The sequence below is a fragment of the Heterocephalus glaber genome, unplaced genomic scaffold (genome assembly GCF_053883595.1).
Source record: "Heterocephalus glaber isolate CG9 unplaced genomic scaffold, H.glaber_assembly_v1.0 deba00001523, whole genome shotgun sequence".
Taxonomy (NCBI): domain Eukaryota; kingdom Metazoa; phylum Chordata; class Mammalia; order Rodentia; family Bathyergidae; genus Heterocephalus; species Heterocephalus glaber.
The window spans coordinates 4,956,502-4,981,223 of NW_028258327.1; the positions used below are offsets into that span (position 1 = coordinate 4,956,502).

The 24,722-nt window shown below is 30.7% G+C and overlaps 1 protein-coding gene across 6 annotated transcripts in view; it reads right to left on the bottom strand.

Moving 5' to 3' along the window:
- Nucleotides 1-653: 653 nt before the first annotated feature.
- The window catches only part of Grik2 (glutamate ionotropic receptor kainate type subunit 2), a 643,650-nt gene continuing 619,581 nt past the window's right edge, over nt 654-24,722 (bottom strand). For 2 of the 6 annotated variants that reach the window (XM_087187928.1, XM_087187927.1), the window contains exons 16-17: nt 11,357-11,607; nt 654-2,357 (exon numbers count right to left, since the gene is read on the bottom strand). In XM_087187928.1, coding sequence (XP_087044054.1) covers nt 2,193-2,357; nt 11,357-11,607 — 416 coding nt within the window. In that variant the 3' untranslated portion in view covers nt 654-2,192. Of the gene's footprint in view, nt 2,358-3,494; nt 3,601-4,960; nt 5,096-6,590; nt 6,677-11,356; nt 11,608-24,722 lie in introns of those variants that run through there. The other 4 variants (XM_087187929.1, XM_087187931.1, XM_087187930.1 and 1 more) reach the window with 4 other exon arrangements.

Below are 24,722 nucleotides of genomic sequence, written 5' to 3' on the forward strand. Positions count from 1 at the left end.
TATAATTTAGATATTAGGCAATTTGATTATACAAATTTGAGAGTGTGAAGAAATACTTCATAGAGTTTTCATTTTTTGTCTTGGATTTTGATTATAATTTTTGTTTAGTAAATTAATCAATAATATAAAATTTTATAGATTGGTTTCTAAAAATAAAAAATAAATTATGTGCTCTAATTTATATTTTAAAAGTTTCTGCTAGCATATTAACATGTACACATCATCATTAATCATTAACATCGAGCCTATCTCTTCTTCTTTGATGAATTATATGGAATTATCATTGAACAAGCAATTCTTAATTTGGATATAAGTTCCACTTCAAATATGTCAGCAATCACTGTACAGTCTTATGTAACTCAGTGAATATGGACAATATTTACTCACAGAAGAGGCAAGGTTATGACTGTTATTTTTAGAACTAATATTATTTTCTTATTTTAACTACCCTAAATCTAACATTTACATTGTATATCCCAGGACATATTTTCCTAGGTCTGAGTATAACCTCCTGAAAGCTGTTCTCTAGGTAATTAGAAAGTGGCTATACTTCATGATGTAGAAGTATTTGGATCCATACTTCCTTTAATGCAAAACACACATAGTACATTCATTTATATATGCACGACAAAAATGAAAGTCAAAACTGAAAGTAAAATGAACATAATTTTAATGGTTGTTTTTTTTTAATTTTGTGCATTGGATTCAAACAGCAAACTGTGTGCACTCAACTGTTATCACAATGTTGTCAAGAGATCTGTGTCTTTTACCATTTTACACACAATTGTTCATTACAATGTTATCAGCCTTGTGGAAACCAGGGGTGTGGCATGGTAAGCAGTGGTGGTAGTGCACCTAGCTTTTATATTATCTAACTTGAAAATATTTCTCTTCTATGATTCCTTTTTTCTTGATAAAAATAGTTTTCACCAAACGTTGGTGGTGCACACGCACTACCATACATGCTTGACATCACACCCCTGACAGCAACACATGTTCTATTTTGTTGATAAAAAGTATTACAAAAATTTCCATACAAAAACTATTTTCATAGAAATCTTGCATTTCCACAAATAAACCTGAACATTTTTTTGAAAAAAAAACTGCTCAAGAATTTTGTTCATTTTACATTGTGACTGTACTGAGAAATGCAGTCCACTTCAAAGTTCTCTGCACAGACTTTTCTGTAGATGTCAAGTCCCCTTACTCTTTTCAGCAAGTTCTGCCCAGGCTCTGTCAAGTCAAGTTCATTTGTAACAGGAACAAGGGTTGGGATTGCTATATCTGAATCTCAGAATGAAAGCTTCAATCTTCAAAGTAACCATCAATACTGAGCCCTCATTTGCAATTTAAGACAAAGATTGCAAAAAAACATTCATTTAACTCAAAATCACTGAACCAACTGTTGCTTTTTTATTTCCTGTGTGGGATTAGGGAATGATTGTTGAGGGGATAGGTAGGGATCTGGTAGTGATGTTAAGTCTCCTGCCTTGGAGAATTTAAGAAAAAAATTTATTGCCTTGGTATTTTACATTTCTATCTCATTCAGTTACACAGACTATTAAGGAAAAAACAAAGAAAGAAAGAAAAATAACTGATGAAGATCTGCTTTATATTCCAATTGCCAAGGAATTCAGATGTATTTTGCATTACATTTTTTCACATTCTATAAACACATATTGTCTATTCAATGATAATTATACTCAGTAGATGGGGCTACTAACATTATTACCTCTTATCTGAGCGTTCAAAAGACTATACTGTTTCCCGTAAAACTACTTTTGGTTGATTTCAAGTATTTTTATTCTTAGTGATTTTTTTCCTTACTGATCACCCTGTTGGGTACTGTTATTCCATCTCCTGGCAACAGCTGGGCTTCGAAAGGAACCTGTAATTTCTCACTGGACTGCATTTGAAATCAGTCACAAAATGCTCATGTAACATTCACTCAGAAGAAGGGAGGAACGCATGATAAACAGTGTAACCCAGTGTAACTTGGTTGATCCATGATGCTTGTAAATCAAGTCTGATCATTGCAACTGCTTAGATCACAGAGTCTCTAGTTCATAGACACAGCGGCATGAGGTAACTCATTTTATTTTGCACAGGTTGCATATTTCCACAGGAAACATTCTCGCTAAATTGTTTGGAAAAAAGACGACAGTTTGTGCTTGGGTGTTTGTCTCCCAGCTTTATGCCATGGTTTCTTTACCTGGCAACCTTCTGTCATTAAAAGTGTGCATGTTGATAACTTCTTCTGTTTTCACAATAACTGGGGCCTGTGGCTTATGTTTTAGCCGACGCTGGCACTTCAGGGACATCCTCAGTTCCTCTACCATGGCACTACAGAAGGACCTCTGAAGAACAACACAGAAAAGTTAAATATTACAAACAGATAAACTCTAAGTGTTCACAAACAGTATTAAAACATTCTCAACAGACCTGTCAACAAAGCAGCCTTGAAGAAAGGTTTGAAAAATTTCATTATAAAAGTTTTAACAAATTATTACACTTTTAATACACAACTGATGATAACTAAAATATGCACTCAAAGTGGGCTAGTATATGAAAAAAAAACTAACACAAATGAATTTTCAACAAGAAATGTATATAATTGACATATATAGAGTACGAATTTCTGATGACACCATGTAAAACTGATTAGCAGAAGATAAAAATCTACATTAACATTTAAATACAGACATCTGTATCATAAATCCTTTTTTTTTTTTTTTACATGCATGATGTTTTATTCTTTGAAGAATGGTTCTAAAACATCACACTAAGGCCGAAAAACAAAGTTTGAGGTAAACAGTTTTGAGGATGAGTTATAACATATGTAATGCTTTTTCATTCTAAGGAATCCTGATCTTGGAGCTTATGATGTACCAGTGGTACATAAATCCTTTTTTGATGTTAAAAATTAATTTTAGAAGAAATATACTACTTTTGGGCAAGGGATTTAGCTCAGTGGCACTGTGCCTGCCTCGCAAGTGCAAGGTCTTGAGTTCGATGCCAATTACCAAAAAAATCCAAAAAGAAATATACTACTTTTTAGATCTCAAAATAAGTTACACAAATATCCTCTAAACATTGATTCTTCACTATGCATCCTAAAACAACAAAAAATATCACTCACAAGACATAAAATATGAAAACAATTTCTAGTGTTTTATTACATTTTTTGCTTAAACCAACATTGATATGATTAGAAACAAATATGATTTAACCATGAAATGACAAACTAACATGTTAAACATCTCTGAACAATTAAAAATTTTTTGTCATCCACTTGATAACTGAAGGCTGTAAATAATTTGTTTCATGAGGAAAAACAATTTACCATCTATTTTAAATTATCTTCTTAGTGACAGATTTTCTGAAACTTCTGTAAATCTGTGGATCATTCTTCCAGTTCACAATTCATATTACAGATATATATATATATATATATATATATATATATATAAAACATTTTTTAAATTTTCTCTCCCTATCTGATTGTAATATATATGTATTGGATACGTATAAATCAGATTATGAACCAACTGTATATTACAGTTGAAACTCACACAGGCTGACATTTAGGTTTGGATCTTTCTGCAAAAGAAACAAAAATGTGAACAACAACCAAACATGTGGACAAGTCTAAAACTTTACACAACTCTAAAAAAGACATGAAAACGGGATGAAATAAACCAAATCAAACATTCATGTGAAGAATTTATTTGTTGGGTCAGGTGTTACTACTTCACTGTTGATCAATTTAGGCTGATGGCAACAGACTATAGGATGAAAATTTTTAATAAAATATGTACACCTGATGTCTTTTAAAAAGTATTTTATATAAACTCTTGTGACATTCAAAATAGCATTTCAAATTAATTAAGCCTCTATGTCATAAAAAGGTATCTCCAAGAGTGATTTCCTTCAGCTTATACCTGCAACTGTACTATATCCTGAGTCCAAATTTTGTCATTTAAGCACTGTTCTAGCATCTTTTTATTTACCCATGGCTATATCCTCATTTTTATTGACAGTTTTCTTGGAAAATTTACTTATTATTCTTCCTAACTATACGCAAACTTTACACCATCTGTAAGGCCTCACAGTTATCCGAATAACCTGTCTTTACATCAATCACTAATAGCATTTTCTTCTCTAAGAAACAGGTCAAATCCCTATCTCTTACTTTCTCCCATCGTCATTTCTCTTATTCTTCCGCTACTTGTCAGTTATCGTCCCTTCCTCCAGCCTCCTGTTCCTTTCTCTCCACACCACTTGCTGTGCTTGGATCTCCATGGCTTTTGTTTTTTGCTTCTCCTTGCTCTCTGGTGCCTTGTCAAGTTCTTTCACCCTTCACTGAACTCCAACTTTATCCCTACCTGAGGACGTGACTCAAGTTTTAGCCTACTTAGAAGGTCTTTTCACAGGTTCATTATTTTCACTCGATTTACCTTTATTCCCTAAGTGTTTTGTACTCATCAGCATGTTTTTTATCTGGCCTCTAGGTCATCTATGAATTATTCTTAGGGAATCATAAAGAACAAAGATCTAGGTGTCATGGCATTGGTGGCATACACATGTGCTCTTTAAATCTTGACCAAATAAATGATTAGCTGCACTTGACCCTAGTATTTTAAATTCTTATCTATCAATGTTTCTGATCCAGCTCCTTAAATGTTTTCATATTTAGAGTCTTAGCAAAACACAATATAAAACTTCAGCATTTTAAAAATAACATTGAATTAGTAAAAGTATTAATGCATTAGCACTTCTAATGGTGATGATTAAATGCTACTCATGAATTCCTTGTTAACTACAGAGTCATGGGAATGCATTATTTAATATGAGATAAATTATACATTTATGAATTCATGAATTATATTTCCATTAAAGATTTATATGGCACCTGGCAGTCAGTTTATGGACACAGTGTTTCTTGTTGCTTAATACCTACTATTAGTTGTATTTATTAAGAATATGATGATAATGATGATGAAGATGGTGATGATGACAACACTGGAGAAATGGAAAAATCTGACTCCAAAAGGGAGAGGAATACAAAGTCTTGAGGTAACTTAGTCTTGGGTCTCTGTTGAAACATTTAACAGAAGAATTGATTAGATAATATAACAAGATCAAAATTTGATCCCTTTGACACTTAAAAATGTTACAGGATGTGAATAATATTGAATTGTTTGAAATAAGCCAATGTTTAAAACCAATAAATTCCTAAATATTAACTAATTTATAAACCCTTCTTATGGCAATTTCAACTTTCAGAATTTGATTATATAGGCTTAAAAACAGACCAGAACAGATACATAAAGTTTTTGCCTGTACTACAATGGTAGAGTAACTGATTTTCTTAAGAAAAATATTATAAAAATACATATACATTCATCATTAGTACACTATGCTTAATTCAGACTAAAAATAAAGACATGTAAAACTATTTTAAATCAATATAATATAAATTTTATTATGCAAATATAAAATGTAAGTAAAATAATCTGCTGCAAAGATCAAAATAATTTTATCTTTTAAGATTTTAGATAATCTTAATTTCATTGACAAATTTAGAAACTACCTCAGTTATAAACCTGTAACCCAAATTCATTATTTCAGTCTACATCTGTTTTATAAAGCCATTAGAAAGCAAAAATTCTAGTCAAGTAATCTTTACTCAATCATTGGTCTTGACAACATATTTTAAAATAAAAATTATTATTAGTTTTCATTCTAAATGAGTTGCATTTTGCAAGTTCCTTTCTGACCTATCAGTGCAATAATTTTATTTTTAATTATTACTGAAATGACTATGAGACAACTGAATTTTTCTCATTAGAATGTATTTAGAATCCATCATAAAATTCTGGAAACATTTAAATCTGAGAAATATTTGGAATCAACAAATAAATTCAAAACAAATTAAGGGAATTTAATAATATAAAATACTGCTTAGTCTTTACTAGTGCGCTCTCTCTCCCTCCCTCCCTGCCTCCTTCTGTCTCTTTTTCTCTCTTTCCTGTTAAGTATCTGAAGTTGAAACCATTCAAAGTTTTTTAAATAGAATCATTAACTTTGGTATATATTGCAAAGAAACTATTGTAACTATAAAGTAAAGCTTTGTTTTCTTTCATTCAGCTTGCTTTTCTTACTTTAGCCAATGATTGGAATTTTTAAAGGTTTTTTTATTGGACTATGAAATAAGGTGTTAAAAACCATCATCTGCACTTAACACGTTTCCCAGGTTATCATAAAGGGGAAGAGATGAAGGAAAGAATAAAAGACAGAAATGAAGTATAGAAAGAGTGAAGGAGAATGAGAAGTAGAAAAGGAGGACAGACTGAAAGGACTAAATAGAGACAGGGAAGAGGGGCAGAGGGAATAAGGAGCAGAGGCAGGGAGGGAAAGAGAGGGACTGAGAAGTACCATGCCTATCAAATCACTTTTCCCTAGAGGTAGAAACCAATGTAAGTATCCTTAAATATGGAAAGTTCCTTAGAGTGAAAATAACAGTAAAAATGTTTCTCCACATTGATTTAACAGACTACAAAAAGAAAAAAAGGCACAAGGATACTAACCATTATTAAAAACCTCTTTTAGTAAGTTTCAAATTTTACTAAACAGTGTCTGGATGGTATGGTGGCACTAACCAAATAGAAGATTCCTGAAAATGAAAATTTAAATCTTTGAGCTGTTAGCATGTATAACTGCATTTAAATAAGAAAACTCTTCATAAAATTCACTAAATTGAATAAAACAATCCATATTTACACATCTCTAATTCTTGAAATAATGAAAGCTTGGAAACCTTAATGGTATAAAATTGGCCATATTTACATTTATTTTTAAGCCTTATTTTGTATTTTGAGTATAATAAGAAAATACAGAGTCCACGGAGAAATGGTTGCAAAAACACCATGATGAGGATTACAGAATAATTATTTTCAATTGCTTTTATAGAAGTGTTTATATGATAACATGATATGAGAACATTTGGAGAAACAAAGAATTTTTAAACATTAGAAATCTATTTGTAACCATGATCGCTATTCAAATTGACACATTTAAACTTAACTTTAAGTTAAAACCAAGTGGTAAAAAAAGAACCAATTTGAAGTTTTAAACTCCTAAATCTCATCCCTGTCCGTCTGGGTGAATCTATTCATTATTGCTTGATCAAGGAGTTATCATAATATAGATTGTTGTCCAGTCTATATTCATATTTATTTTTAAGAATAAAGCTTTATTTTTGAGTCTTGCTAAAATATTCCTTCATATCAAAAACTACATGTTATTCCAGTTTTCATTCAGAATAATTCACAATCATCTTTCTTACATAGTTCTCATTTGAATCTCTACAGAATATCTTTGAGCTGCTTCCCTCAGGTTTTGTAGCTCAATGCTCTAATTTATACTAACATATATCAACCAAACTGCTTTGTGTCTATAATGTATCTGTTAACTAGGCATACATGATACATGTTTCAACACTGTATAATTTCTGAACCTATAAGCTATCAGAAAAACAACCGTGAATCACATGTAATGGAGGCAATTCCAAGTAATTATTGCAATCATGTCACATTAAATACTAAACTATCTAAGTAAAATGAAATAAAAGATATATGATTACAATATTTTATATGAATATTAGTACATTAAATACAGAAAAATATTATTTGATGTGACCCTTTAAATTTTTCATTTGGATTTATACTATTTTTAATTGGGATGCTTTTAAAAATATCAGACAGCTAATGTTATCCATCAGAAGTCTGAATGAACCTAAGGCCATATGAGTATAAGAGTGAATTAATGAGAGATGAGAAATGACTAGTTAAAACACCCATGTTCAAATATATATTGTAACTTTGATTTTGAAATTCAGTCTTATTGCAGCTATGATTTCGAAAAAGTTATACTATTTATTTGAACCTCACAGATAAACTAAAACTTAGGAAGTAAAGTTATATACCTAAGGTTATGTACGTTACTCTTGTCATGGCCATGATAGAAACCTTACTGTTTTAACTTCCATTCTATAAATTAAAAAAAAAAATTACCCTGCCTTATGAGTGATGACTTTGTTCTTCGTTGAGCTTTCTACCTAGATACTGTTCTAATGAAATGTTAATTTTTTTCATACTAAATGATAAGGTGGAGAGGAAAAAAATTGTGAAAAAATGAAATACATATCTTTCTCAATGAGTTAAGTGACAAAACATATTATGCATTACCCTAAATTATTTTACAATAATAAACATAACCAAAGATTATTTATGCTCTGAAAACTTGACTTAAACAAAGTAATCCAATATATTCATAATTCATTTTGCAAATGCAATGGCACAGAAAAATGGAGCATCTTATATATTTTTACACTTCCCTATTTAAACTAGACAAATCAATAAATAAGTTCTGACAGGCTTCAATACCACTTTAGTCAACAGAACCGTGAAATGCAGTTTACAAAGAAACAATGTTAATCATCACATTTTAGCTTACAATAAAAATGATACAATTTTTCAAGAAAAGTATAATATCCATATAGCTATTTCTTAATTCCAGGAAATCTCTTTTACTAATATCTTGCAGTTAAAATGTATCAGGTTAATCACTAATAATGAAAATAAAATAACACCTGTTTGTTTTGTGACAGTTGCATTAAAAAACTGTTAGCTATCTTAATTCTTTTTCCATTTCAATTTAGTTTAACTGATAGATACAAGATTACATTAAAATTGTGCATATTAATGACACATGATATGACTATATATAAAGTTTATATATATAGCTTATATAGGGAGTTTATATAAAGATATATATATATATACACATATATGGTTTAAAACCATTCAAACATATTTCCTCAAACATTTATTATTTCTTTATGATGAAAACATTCCAAAAGTTTTCTCCTCACTTTTTGGAAGGTATAGCACATTATTGTTATCTATAGTCACTCTAATGTGTAATTTTACATGAGAACTTCTTATTCCTATCTAACTATAACTTAGTAGCAATTGACCAACCTCTCAACCCTCACTCCCCCAATATTCTCAGCCTGTTAATCATCATACTAGTTTTAAATGGGTAATCTAAAATTACTTGCAGAAACTTGCAAAGTTGAAAAATGGACTAGGTTTGCTTTTGTCAAAATGGAAAGTAAAGACCTAGGAATTGAAAGGACAGTTAGTGTTGTTTGAGGAAAGGTGCACATTGGAAAGAAGCCAAAGATGAAATTGCAACTGTGGACAGAAGCAGATGATCCCAAGTGGTCTCATGTGCTAAGTCAGACAATCTGGATTTCTTCATGGAAGATATGTGAAGACAGTGGTTGAAAGCTGGGGGCTGGGCAGTAATATTCTTTTAGTTTCAACAGTGTGATGTCAATCCCCAATCTGTTTCAGTTTTTAAAGATTCATTCATTTTTCCTAATTTTTAGAAGGTCTTAGAGACCCATAGCATGTCAAGAGGTCTAGTTGATATCTGAATAATTCAACTAAATTGGTCACGTATGATAAAAACAAAATAGGTTTATTTTCAAATCAAATTATCACACTTTTTAATGAATTTTTTTTTTAATTTTGTGTTAGAGTCACAGCTGAGGTAAATCAAATGAACAAAACATTTAGAGATAAGTACAAGAGAAATTCATATGTTATCAAGATTTAATTCATTCACTTTATTTTAAAATTGTTATAACTTAGAGAAAGTATTACATATGGATAATTTGAGGTTCCAACCAAAACCCAAGTTCCTTCAATAATGGTTGGCATTATTTAAGCATTAAAAAATCAAATATCCCATTTATTGACAAGTTATAACAACAATGGCAATTGTTCAGTTAATATTTTCCCCTGTATATAGTCCTTTTGATTTAATTTCAAAAGTCATGTTGATACCATAAAAAGAATCACAATACAAAAAAACATATGTACACATAATCATCAGTCACACAAGTGCAAAAGTATTTAATTAGGTAAATCATCAGAAATAGCCACCCTTAATGTGGTGGGAAAATAAATTGTGTGACTTAATTTTTCAAAATTATAATTTATTTTTTTAGTCATACACAGAATGGTCTTGTCAAAATATTCAGTTATAAAAACATTAGTTGTATGGGTTAAGTACTATAGTCAAGTAAAAATGTCAAAATGCAGTATCCAAATTTCTAACTCCAGAAAGTAATGAAAATATAAATTATAACAGTGAAATATTTATTTAAAAATAATTTTAAAGGTGCAAATATTTCATAGAATAGTAGCAGAATATATTTTTCTTGCTGTACTCTATCATATTGTCTTTTAAATACTACATTTCTGTTCTTTGTATCTACTATTAGCAGTTCATAGGTCTTTCAGGTTTTAAAGAGAATATAACATTGTTCTTATACATTTCCTGAAATTAAGAACTAAAATTTGTTGAGCTGTATTAAAAATTAAAATGATGTTCACGTAGAAAAGATTAAAGTTCTTGAAAACTTATTAAATGTTATTCATTTCATGTCAAGCTATATATAAGAAAAAAATAATATATATGTCTTGTATTATCAGAAAAAATGATTTCTTAAATATTCTTCCTCATATTTATAGAAATAAGAAAATTATAAACTAGATAGTAGAACTTAAATGAGGTTCAAACTTTTCATGAATACAATAAAAAAAGCATTTTTATAAATGGCCAACTATATTAAAATACCAAGTAAATTTATAATCTCAATATTTTGAGGCTATACAAATTTTATAAAGACTCTAAAGCAATAAAACAAAGGACTTAATAATATTGATAATATAATATTAATAATAAAAAGAAACTGATATTTTTATACATTCATTACCATACACAATTATAACTTCCACAAAGTAAGCTGTTTTTAAACTATAAATTAATTGGGATAATTAAATTGAAACAAAAATTTCACTTATTCTCTAGCTCAAAAATACTAACTAGTACCATAAAACTCATTTTATTTGTAGCATATTTTTCTTTCCTAGTACAGTTTCTGATTTTTGCTTCCTTATTTGCTATATTCCTACATTAAGCTATCTGTGATGGACTTCAAGGAACAAGCACCCCATTACTTCAGTGAGGTAGAAAAAGGCCATTTGTCCTGAAGCACAATTCAACTTATTACAATACCTTAAAAATCATAAAGGTGATCATGAATCTTTTTATGGAAATATAAATTTTGCAAAGTATACCTTTGTGTTATGTAATGAATGATTTAAAACAACAGCCACAGATCTAAGATAACCCTTGGTTGTAAATATCAAAAATCTTTTCATTTGTGTTTTATTATGACAAAAGTAAGTGTTTTAAATTGCAAAAAAATGGCATTTACCTTTTCCAATTGAGCGTTTTTTTTGGATTTGTATAAAAACTCTCCCACTGCCACAAAAACTGAGAGCACCAAGCCGGCTGCGAGAACAATGAAGATGCCACCAATATTCTGAACCCCCAGGGCACTGGCCTCTTTGCTCTCCTCCTCTGGGCAGCCATTGCCCCTCCACCACTTCTCCTTCATCATGTGCAGCTTGCCTTCCTCTTGCAGCTGAAGAATTGCTATGGTGATTTTGTCTCGATATGGAGAACCTACAAAAGTAGACGGTAAATTAATTATTTCAAAGAACACAGAATTTCATTTTTAAAGGTTAGCATGGTGAGAGTAGAGTCCTTGCTAATGCTAGAGTATGGTAATGTCCATTTTGAGTAGGGAAAACCAACTTGAAAAAGAGAATAGGAGTTTACTATGAAAAATAAAGCAAAAGACTTTTTTAGCAACAAGAATTTTGTTTTTTAAAAATAAAATGTTTCTAATACATAGGTTTAACTCAGAGTATTGGGGGAAAATCAGACAGGAAATAGGAAATTAAAAACAAAAAATGGATGAAATAGAAAGGTGCTTAATTCACATGTAGGCACAGTACTACACTGAGAACAGAACACTGATAAAAACAGTGCCTTCTGTTTTAAAGAAAGTTGTCGGGAAAATGTTTCCCAAGATCAAATACAATAATTCAGAGTAGTCATGATTATCAATCTGTATCAATAGCTTCTAATATTTATAGATAATGGGTACTCACCCTTATTTACTATTAGAAGTGAATTTAAAAAGTCAAAAAATGTACAGGGTTGGATTTTTCAAAAATCATTATAGCAATGTAAATCATAATTCAATAACCTTATGTGGTAAGTTTTTGTTTCTGATTTTATGCTTTAGGGCAAAAGGTTCTTTTCAGTGGAGGTGAAAATATAATGAAATTTGGTGTTTGTGCTTATGGTATATGTGCTTATATTCATCTGTATTAGCAACTACACAGTAAGTATCATTTTTGCTAATTGGATGCTCAGACCTACAGAAAAGTAATGATGTACATGCATCTTTTAACATCTGTCCCAAGGGATTGGTCTTATTGCTTTCTCTTTCACAGAAATAGCCTGCTTCTAAAAGGTAATTTTCTTCCCTAGAACATATACTTCACATTCACATTTCTCTGCACAATTCACCCAGCATGCTTTCCTGATTAAAAAAAAAAAAAAAAAAAAAAACAAAAAAACCCCCAACTAAACAGTTCAGTTTTTGTTCAAGGCTGCCTGTAATTACATGTGCAAATATATTTACATCTCTAAATCTTTTAGCAAGAGTAGCATCAAAATCAGACAAAGAAAATCATAAGAAGTAGCATCCTGTTGATAAGTGGGACAAGGAAAAATATAACAAACCCAACTGATGAGCAGTTTTTCTTCAAAGCAGTCCTTTATCTGCTCAGCTTTCCTAAAAGGGATGTCCTTGTAAGTAGAACTCTCTGTGCAATTTTCATTAGGCAAGTATTCCTTAATATATTAGGGGAATTTCAGCTTCTCAGCTTCTTTCCTGTGCTCTCTTTGAAATTTTACTCAATGAATTATGAATTCTGTGTCTCTGCCCATTCATGCTGCTTAGGGTATTAGCTCAGCCATTCTACTTTCCAATTTAATTGTTCAGTCATTGGATCCTCAGCCAAAGTTGTCTACTATTACTATTTACCTATCTAGATGTAATCCCTTGTCCTGGATTACAAACACTTTAAAATGAAAGATATCAATCTGTCCATTGTCCATTGGTCCATTCGTTATGAATTCTCAATCATTCCTTACTAAGTAGGCTCTAGGCAAATATCTTCATATTCTGAGTAAAACAATAGCTGATTAAAAGTATTCTTAACACAATATAAGAGTGATGATTTTGTGATTTGGGTCTCCATGATACGTCTTTCCTTTCAGCATAAATTAGAGTCATCTTGTTTTACTCTTCAGTTTCATTAATGCACTAAGTCTAGCCTAGTCTAGTGAGCTGTAATGTCACTTTTTCTCTGAATAACCATTCTTATTTATGTTTTCCCTCAAAATAAACATGAATCAAAGGAGAATAACTTCCTTTTAAAGGTGAGGAGCAGTTTATTGATTGTGTTTTTTAATTAGAAACCCAGTATCTGAATCAAATCTTGTGTTGAGAGCACTAAAATGGCCACAACTGGCAAGCATAAAGATGAAGTTTATTTTGTGAAAATAAAGTTATACACAAGGTTTGGAAGGTTTGTTTCTTGGAAAGTAGATTTTTAAATTAAAAAAAAATCTTAATCCATTCAAGTGCTTTGTGCAGCTCACTTCTTATCTTGAGGAGGATAGAAAGAATATTTTATTGTCAATTCTCCACACTTGGTAAGCCGCACTGGATGTTTATTCTAATAACTTCAAACACACTATTCTTCATTATATTTTTAAGGACAAAACAAAACAAAATGCATAAAAGCAAAAGCTATCCAGTGATGATTATAAATACATAATTTTCCGTTGCTAGCAAACCTCAACACACTTGTTTTCTTAGGATGTGTAATTGATATTTTATTCCAGCCAAAGCTAACATGCTTCATTTTGAGTTCTAGTTTTATTCAAACTTGGTGAGAGTTTCAACACAGCAGCGAAACTATATAAATTCTTTCTTTTTGTGAGATTACAAGAAATTGTTTAAAACTGTCTACATTTTAAATATGGACAAAAAAGTCATGGTTTCAAAACACTATTCAGATAAGCCAGATACTTCCTTAAGGTAAATTTTGCCCTTGTATCTTTATTATGCCATCTTTGATCTTTGTTTTTCTTTTTAAAAATTTTCTTTCTCTCATAGAATTTTCTTTGCTTATTGAAACATATTCTCCATATTGGTAGTAAGGAACTGATATATTTTAGTAATTATCTTTTTACAAGTTAACAATACATCTCATTTACAAGGTAAAAAGAATTGTAGCTTGCATAAGAGTGAAAGAAAAAGACAACAGACAGAGGGAGAAAGGGAGAATAAAGAAAAGAAGAGAGCAGAGGGGAGGACAGGAGAGGAGAGGGGACAGGAGGAGAAGAGAGGGGAGGGAAGGGAGAGGAAGAAAACAGGACAGAAGGAAGACTTGTTTACTATACTTCCTTGATGTGTCACATCCGTAAGACTTGCAGCTCAAAAATCTTCTATCAAAGGACGTGTACAGGCTGTTCTAAGTAACATACTATAGCTGAATGTGAGCGGACATATGAAAACCACAAATGCACTTACTCAGAATTTCCTCAACAACAAAATTACTGTGTATAAATGTAACTACATGTTAAATTTTGATCAAATAATTTTATTTAAAATTATCATTTCTTAAGAATTTCTTCCAAGACATATATTAAAGCTCCTTAGGAGAATAAATTGATTATTACAAAGAATGAACACAAGCCTCACCAAATATTTCAGAGATAATTTTCTGGGTTTGTTAAATTGAGATCATTTCGTTTTTGCTTCCTTCCTTCTTTCCTTCCTTCCCTTTCTTCCATCGTCTGTTCTTCCCCCATTCCTCTTTGCCCTCCTCTGCTTCCTTTGCCTTTCCATTTCCCAATTTGTTTTCCCTGCTCTTTGTTTTCCTCTCCTGTCCTTTCAGCTCTTTTTTTCTCTTCCCTCTCCCCACCTCCTTTCATAATGCCTTCCTTCCCCTCTTCTTCCTATCTGCTTTCTCTTCTTTTCTACCATTCTATGTTCCGTACTTACAAAGCAAAACACACATGTGCCAATTCACAAGTAATTCTAAAGTCTAAGCCTGCTATATACAATTTATTGAAGTGTTCATTTTCTTGTCCTTTTATTTCTTTGCCCAAACTTGTGATTTTATGTACCAACATTTCCCTCATCCCATTTCAGTCCATCTAGATAGTAGAGAAATGATAAAATCAATGCAATTTATATTATTTTTAATTCTGACAGAGACATATTGACACATAGCTTCTCTTTATGGTTGCACAGCAACTGCTTAATATCCAATTTACGGGCAAGTTCCCATCTATCCTGCCAAATTTCCTACTTGCAAATCAGTATTCTTTATGGTTTAATCAACTAAAAAGGTCAGAAATAAAATCATTCATATTTTCCATAAATATCTCTTTCTAAAACACTTTATAACAATATTTCCCAAACTGGATTTTCTTATATATGTTCCTTTTGGGAAATGTACAAGTGTGTTTCATTTTTGAAAGATTTCTTGGTTAAAGTTTCTTGACCGAGTAGTGCTGCATAATAAATTTATCACTTGAAGATTCACATTATATACAAGCAAAAAATACAGAAAGAAAAAGAAAGAAGAGAAAAAAAAAACATTTATAATGTTTATATTTATTTTCAGGGAAAAAATTTTTCCACTTATCTAGTAATTTTTCCAATAATTCTTTTCTTTTACTCCAATTTTTACTGCTTTATAAAAATAGCTACTATTTCTTGTAACCCACTACCTTAGATTATAATAGTTACCACTGTTTGGTCAGAAATCTGTTATTCCTTGTTAGATTTTTCTGCCTGTTCCTGTCTATGTGTCTTTCTCCCTGCCTCAGAGTTTACACATTATGCCACTACCATCAAGTTACTGTTTCATGTACTGTTCTACTTAGAATTAGGTAACCTTTATTTTTGTAAAATGCACTACATATTAAATTTAATCGGATTGCCATTTCTCAAGATATTATTTTTCATTCTGTGAAATACACTAACTTATGTTTCTTTTGGTTATGTAATTACATCAGAATCTCTAAACATGCAGCATTCCAGGAACTTCTCTCAAAGAACTGTAATAATGCCATAAATACTCCTCTTTTTGAAACACTTTAGTCTGGTAAGTGTCTTCTAAACGTATACCCCTTGAACCCTTTAAATGTGGCCTTAAGACTAGGCTGTTTCTCAGTGTTACAGAGTTTTGTGATCTCTCAGAATATAGGATTCTTTTTTCACATAGCACTAAGATAAATGTTATATTTAAATTTCAGGTTAAATCTTTAATCACTATATTCCAATTTTGATGTCCTATTCAATCAACTTTTCTCTTTCTCTCATTACAGTGTGACTCAATGTGTAAAATAAAAATAATTTCTAGGATTATTTAATACTTATTATTTCAATAGGCTATAAATGCATGGAGGACAGGGGTTGTACCCGTTTTATTAGTATAATTCCTAGTACACAATATTTATTGAATGAATGCATCCATAAAGTTATAGTCATTGCTTAACAATTTGCTTTAAGTGATTCTGAGATTTTTATTTAGCAATATGAAGGCCACAAGTGATGAACCCAAACTATATTAAATCTTTCTCTAATCTATACGTAATAAATATATATGATAACTTCAATACATTTCTTTGAAATAAAATATTTATTATACATAGCAACTGAACACTTCATGGACCCACTTCTACTTCCTTATGTAATGGATAAATTAGTATAAAGGTATTCTCAACACTCCATGTACTGGGAATAAAGCATTAAATATCCTTAATTTAATAGGATTATAAGGAATTCATGAGCAAGAATGATAAAAATAAAAGAAAACTAATTTTACTTTTAAAGTCATTTTTTCACTTCATAACACTTTAATCACAGGATGGTAAGTGGCAGAAAATGTTAGCCATTTTGCACTCTAGTAACTTATTTTCAGTTGTGAATTATAATGTTATGTTTTGATTAAAAATTTGCCTTGGTTCTCTAGAGCTATAGGAGAATATACCATTTCCTAACATATTAAACAATCCTTCCTACAACCAACCTCAGCCTTTTTTTCCTGAGTGTATCTTCTTCCTACTTCTCACGTTACAGTAACACAAGCGTGTACTTCCCTTCTGCATGGTGTAACTTCTTTTCACACTTGATTTTTGGGATGAACTTTCCCTCATCTGGGTAAATTTCTTCTTTTCATCTCTCCCTATTTTTACACAAATTTTCCCACTTGCCATGTATGATTTCTATTGTTTTGTACCATAGAACATTGTACATATTCTAATACAGCACTTAGTACATCATATTCTAATTTTTTCATGTCTTTTCCCCTTATCAGACAATAGAATAAGTTTCCTAAAGACAAAGGCCACATGCATTCCCACTGCCTGAATATTAATTGTAAAAACAAATATTACTCAGCACAGGTGCTAGATTCTAAGTACATAGTACTCAACCATAGCCTTGAGTCACAGTGGGTTCTGAGAACTCCTGGAGTTTTCAGTGAAAAAACTCTGACTCAAAAAATGAATCAAACATACTAATAATTTTCATGACAAAAAGGATATACAAATGTTAAGAAATCATATGCTAAGATGACCTACATAACATGTCGTTTAAAAAATGCACATTAAAACAACAATGAAATGCCATTTCACATCTATTAGAGTAACCAGTATTCAAAACACTACCACCACCAAATACTACTTAGGATGTGGAGAAACATCATTCCTACTCATTGCTGGTAGAAATGCACAATGATACAGACACTTGTAAGGCAGCTTGACAGATCTTTACAAAACTATCCACATTTATACCATATAAAATAAACTTTGTATTTAATAAGTTTAATACTCATACCTAAAAGAAAAACCTCACACCATTACCAAAATGTGGAAGTAACTAAGATATCCTTCAGTGAGTGAGTGGGAAAATAAACTGGAATATCCAGACAATGCAATATTATTCACTGCTTTAATAAAAATAAATAAAATAATAAAAGAGCTTAATAAAAGTTCTCAAGTCATGGAAACACATGAAACAAACTTAAATGTACAATAGAGAGGCCAATATGAAGAGACTACAAACTGTCTGACTACAACTATATGGAATTCTGGAAAATGCAAAATGATAGAGCTAGCAAAGTTATCAGTAGTTGCTAAGGATTTCAAAAGGGGGAGAATTATGAGAAATGGAAAAAATGGAAACAAAGTCTTTGTAAATAGGGAAGGGTGGAGAGGGTGAAGGGAAGGCTAGGAATGGGGAAAAAATAAGAACCAAGATGAATCATGTAATGGTACAAGTTCCCAAAGAGAAATGTAAATGTGTTGTATAGCTAAAATGTATCAATAAAAGAATTTTAAAAAAATAAAATAAAATAAAAGGAGGAAGGGATGGACACAGAAAGCATAGAGGATTTTCAGGGTAGTGAAAATACAGTGTCTGATATGATTCTTTCAAATTACAGAATGATAGCCCTGAGACATTTTTAGTTAAATGGATGCACCTTGAGACCATATTTTTAAGTGAAATAAATAGAATATGCATGTTTAAATATCACATTGTTTCTCTTTTTTGAGAAACCCATATGGTAAATAAGAACCAAAGTGGATGACAGATATTAGGAAGTAGGAAGAAAATATTTAAATAGAAAGGGGAACAAAATGGGGAAAGGTATGGAAGGAAAACAATAGAAGCTCATTAATAAATGAGGTAGAGACTGTTTTATTTCAGAAAGAAATATAGAGAAAATATCAAATGCATTGGCCACTGAGGATATTAAAATTGTAAATATCAAAGTTAAATACCTATATGCAAAATCGATAACTGGCTTAATTTGGATAGAAGTTGTGCTTTCTCTACTGTAGCAGATCTAACAATATGTCTTTATACCTTCTCTATAAAAGCAATAAAATGCATTCTACTTGATGTAATCTTTGTGTGATTCTCAGGAGAAAATTATTATCTAAGATTACAAAGAGAGATGCTTATATGAGAAACATAAAAGGTATCAATCAATAAAGAATTTAAATTATAGAGTTTGTGCCTTACTTGCCTTTTATTCATATTTTGAATATTTTCTAACTTATGTAAAAAGGAAATGCAGGGCTCAATATTATTGGCTCATAATGATACAGCACATTATTTTCTCTGGTTTGACATGTTTCAAATACATTACGTAAAAGCAACTGGAGCGGTAAATTTGTCGCCACATTTCTTTTCTAGGTATCAAATTATGATAATGACACTAAGTATGAATATAGAAATAGTTTTATCATATATCTGCCTTCTTATGACACTAGCATTTGTAGAGTAAAATGATGATAGAAATGGATATGGCAGGAATTCTTTCTTTCCTTACTGTGATATTTTTATTTCATATCCAACACAAAATCTTAATGAATGAATTTCATAACAAGGATCATTCTAAATAAAACATCATATTAATTGCTAATCAAGAACCCCAAACTTGGAAGAGAGAATAATTTTTTAAAGAGTGTAGGCTATCCATTACTTTTTCAATTTATTATTACCTTTCAATTGAAAGATAAGATACATGTGCTCATGTCATACGTGATATTTTGAGGAAAATATAAATTGTGGAGCAACTAAATTTAGTCAGTTAATCCACAAGGTTTTCTTTGGTACGGGGGATCGAACTTGGGTACTTGTGCTTGCACAGCAGGCAGCAAAACCACTGGGCTAAATCCCTGGGCCATAGTTTAGCCAGATAAGACAGTCATTTCCTCACTTTCTTATTTTTTCTGGTGAGAATATTTTCACATCCACTTTGTTAGCAATTTTCAAAATATAATTATCTTAAATACCACCAACTCTTCCTCTCAATTATTGGAGAACTTTTCTTTAGGACAATTCTTTGAAATTATTTATCTTTTTATGTCTCGATTTTTAGTGCTGGCATATAAAATTATGTGTATTTATCATGTACATCATGATGTTGTGAAGCCTAAATGTATTGTAAAATGATCAAATGTTTTTATGTTACATATATTCTGACAAATACTATGAATCTAATACACTTAACTCTTAGCACAATCCTATTATTTAAATATGATTGTAGGAATGCACAGACAAGGGCACTGAGTCTCCTAGCAGCTCAGTAACTTCACCTAGTGCATGAGGACACAGAGGTTAAACCATCTGAACACATGTAACCTGCATCTGTGAAGGAACATATCTGTGCCATAAATATACCTATTGCATGAAGGCCAGCAAAGGCAAGGCATGTGTATAAAATCTAACAAAATCTACTATTTTTATAAGAATTATCAATTTCTGCAATACTTGGATATCATTTGGTCATCATTTACAATATTAATAAAGGCTGCTCACATTGGTGCCCTCAATTCATCAAATTCCCTCCAGGTGCTTCACAGATTCTAGCATGCAGTCTGTTATCATCGGTGGAGCCAGCATAGCTTACTGAAACTCTCATTTGTTTTCAGTGACATGTAATCTAGGCAACAAATATTCCGGGAATGCACTGCTGCTACAGGTGTAATTTGACTTTTTTGTGTAATTCAGCTTCTGAACATTATTAGATCTCAATTTATCTTTGCAAAATCACTCCAGTAATATTGAAATTGTGCTGCTTATGCAAAGAAAAAATAGAATGCATTGTAATGGAAGGGCTGACCTGCAGTAAGATGAATAATTTGCATTAATTCTGTGCATTATGTTAAACTAATGAAGACAAATGTATTCATTCATTTCCAAAAAGTTGAAAAACTGAAGGCTGGCAATTTTATGCATCTATTATGATAAATATTACAGTACTTATTATATGATGAATTGGGAATTCTAGTAAAGGATGGCAAGTAAAACAAGGAAAAACATGGTTCTCATACTAATTTCTGTTCTAATAAACACTGACATCTGCATCCAATAACCAATATACCTCCTCTGGTGCCAGTTCTACATCTCTTATTTCATGGAATCATGGGAAATAAAGTAATAGTGGATCTTATGCATTAGATAATAGAAATGAAATTTTTGACTTTCACATTATTCACATTTCAAAGTGGAATATTTCCACAATAAAAATTCCACAATATAATCCATTATTACACTTTTTACTTTAGGTTGAGAATTAATAAAGACACTATGATGAGTTAAAACTTGCTGGAGAATTATTTAAAAAGAATACTGCTGTTTTGTATTAATATAAAATCAAAAACACTAGCTTGTAAAGGTATCATTAAATTCAATTATTAGATGACAATGTTCTCTAGCATTTATAATTAAATTTATAAATATAATAATATTAAAATGTACATAAGTTTCATCTGTGGCAAAATTATCTTCAAATTTAACCTAAAACAGTATTATAAATATAGTTACTTCTTTATATCCATCATTTATGAATTATATTTTATTCTATAACTAGGATATGACTAACATATTTGAGTTTTCATCACAGAAATCATTTTTATTTATTGTGAAATAATTAGACACTGTTTAGAAAATACTATTGATTGAATCCCACAAGTGAAATGTGAATAACAGAGATTACAGAAAATTCTTCTAGAATGAGCACAGTTCAGTTCTCTAAATCCCTTTCTCCGCTGCACATACATCACATATGTCATTAACATTGTGAAGGAAATAACAAATGCAGGAAACATTTCTAAGTTTAGAAGTAGCAATGAGAGACACTTCAGTCAGTTTATAGCATTTCTACCAAATCAAATAAAGCAAAGCAAAATAACACCAAATGGCTCTAATAGATTCTTTTGACTCCTGCTTTCCTTCCAGCTCACAGGCTGCTGAATCTACTTGGTCCTCCAGGTGTAATACACACTCAATTATCGAAAAGGAAAAACAAAGAAGGCTTTTAGTATTAGCAGTCAGGAGATAGGCAATTCAGAGGAAAATTCCATTAAGTAAAAACACTCTGTTCAGATAAATAGATTATCACCTATGGTGAATTAGGAGGCAAGATTATAGTGCTCACACATTTTAAATATTCCTTAATGAAACTACTGTGATTTCCTTTTTTGCTTGTACCTCATTCAGAGATTTAAAAATTATCATTTTGACTGAAATAGAAATTTCAGTTAATATACTATGAGTAAAAGCATCTACAACTTCTGAAATCTGCCTTACAGTAAATGCCATGTTAAAATAACATTGCTACCATCAGGAAAACTCTGAAAGGAACTTAATGTCACCCCAAACTTATTTAAACCAGCTCGTGCTTACTTAGCATTTACCTTCGCATCATTGTTGGGGTTTTTTTTGTTTTGTTTTGTTTTGGTACCGGGAATCGAACTCGGATCCTTGAGCTTTCCCAGGAGGTGGCAAAACTACTAAGCTAAATCTCTGATACCTCTCATCACAGTTACTTGCTCCACTCAAGTATTTTTGTGCAAATGTAGCTTCCCTAATTAAACAGCTTCTACGTGAGTCATTCAGTCACGTGAGCGATGTTACAACCCACTTTGGGCAGTCAGCGTCCCCCTAGGCATGATGAATGAGTCACACGGGGAGAGGCCTCACAGGCTAGTAATACCTGCATTTTTTAAAAAAAGAATAGGAGAGTGGAGCCCTTGTATAATTTTTAAAATTTGTTTCTGATTTCCTATTCCAAACGAGTTGTGGTATTTTCTGTTTCATTCACCTCACTGAACCACTTATACCGTCATAATAAACACAGTATCTTAAAATCAGAGCAGTGCTCAAAGCAGAGAAGTGTTCCTTTCTTTGATCACATTTAAAATAATAAAGATGGACCTTTTGTTTAGAATTACAGCTGCTTAAGACAAAAATTCAAAGTTCCAGGGAATTTCTGGAATTTATCTAAATTTTCCCAAATCTGAGTCCCTATTTATCTCACTCATTCTTGATGAGAAAACAGCATGAACTTCAAACAACATTTTTCACATTAATTACATTCTTTTTTCTGTTATTACTTTTTTGTTGTTTTTATGGTTAAAATTTTAAAACTATGTAAATACAATGTATTAATAATTTCTATGTGCTTGGCAATGATCACATAAAAGTCACATTCTAATTACCTAGGAAATATAGACAATGATGCTAGTTGAAAGTCTGTAGGAAATAAGAATTTCATTCCAGTATTGCAGTTATATTTCATTGTGTTTGTTAATCACTAAACAAATATGAATAATCCATGAAACAATATTTCTAGCAGAAATATGAAATAAAAAACCATAAAGTACTACCTGAACATTTTCCTCTGAAGTATTTAAGAGAGTGAAGTGTGAACCTTTTTGTGCATTATACTTTTCTTATGAAGTTACATGAGAGAGATAAGATTCATACAATATGTCCTGAGACTTAAAATCCACTTTGATGTTATACTGTTTGAATTAATAATATATAATTCATTAAAGTCAAGAATTTAATATTGTCACATTAAATACAAATTATTTGAATAAAAGAAACAAAAATGTATTTTTGTGCTTGATAGTTAATTATTTGAATATTCATTTTTTGGAACTTGAATTATTGTGTTCCAATTTGATACATTCAGAATTAGGCATAAAACAAAACAAATAAAAAATTTATATATAATATCTTTTTTAGTAGTTAGGAGATATTTTAATACATTTAAATTTAATATTATGTGACAAAACAAAGTGATAAAATACTCTACTTGGTCATATTTGCCATGCCATAATATTTTAATCTTTTGAATTTTTATTAATATACAGTCAAGACTGAAATTCTAGGAAGGTCCTTATAAAAGATATTTATCATCAACTATTGCCTAACTTAAAAAAATCTTAATGAAAACACTGATATACTGTATATCACACCATACTAATCTATGTACTAGATTGCACCTAGAAATAATCCAAATCAATTTCTATATTTCAAACCAGTGACTTTGTCAGTATCAATGAATATATTTTATAATAACTCAGCTTTCTCATGGGTTGATTGGCCAAGAATTCAATATATAAGGGGAAAAAAAGTATACATCTTCAGGCTTATAGTTATAATTTATTTTATTCTTTTATCTTTTCTAAAAGTTGAGCTTAAAATTAAAAGAAATAAAAATCATAAATGCTATAGTTTGTTTTCTCCAATTTAGAAAGTTACCTTAAAATTTTTGTCCATGTATCTAACAATATTTTGCATTACTTTAGATTATCTTAAGTAAAATACATTAGTGGTTTTTAATGATGTCAGGGATAGAGAGGGAGTAAAAATTGCTCTTTGTTTGATTAAAACTGCAATAGAGTATTTCTTCAGGGATAATTCAACTGTTATTTTCCTTTTTAATGTTTTTCAGATTTGAAACATCCAAATGGACTATTGAGGATTATATCATGTACTATTTTGATTTAATTTTAGTACTTCCTCAAAGCAAAACATTATGATAGAGTCTGGTTATTGGTACATTAGACTCACAAAACAAGAAGGAAAACAAATAGAATCTCAAGTTCAAGGCTTCATATTACACATAAGTCAAAATTGTTTACTTGAGAAATTTTGATATGTGCTATTATGTACCTTAAATAATGAAAAATATCTGTGATATACTCTATAGTCCTCTTACATATTTCCTGAATCTTATTCACTCCTTACTGAATTTATTTTTACATTTTTGAATTCTTGATTAATTCAAATAAACTGGATAACTCAAGTTTATTTAAAGAGGTTATCACATTTC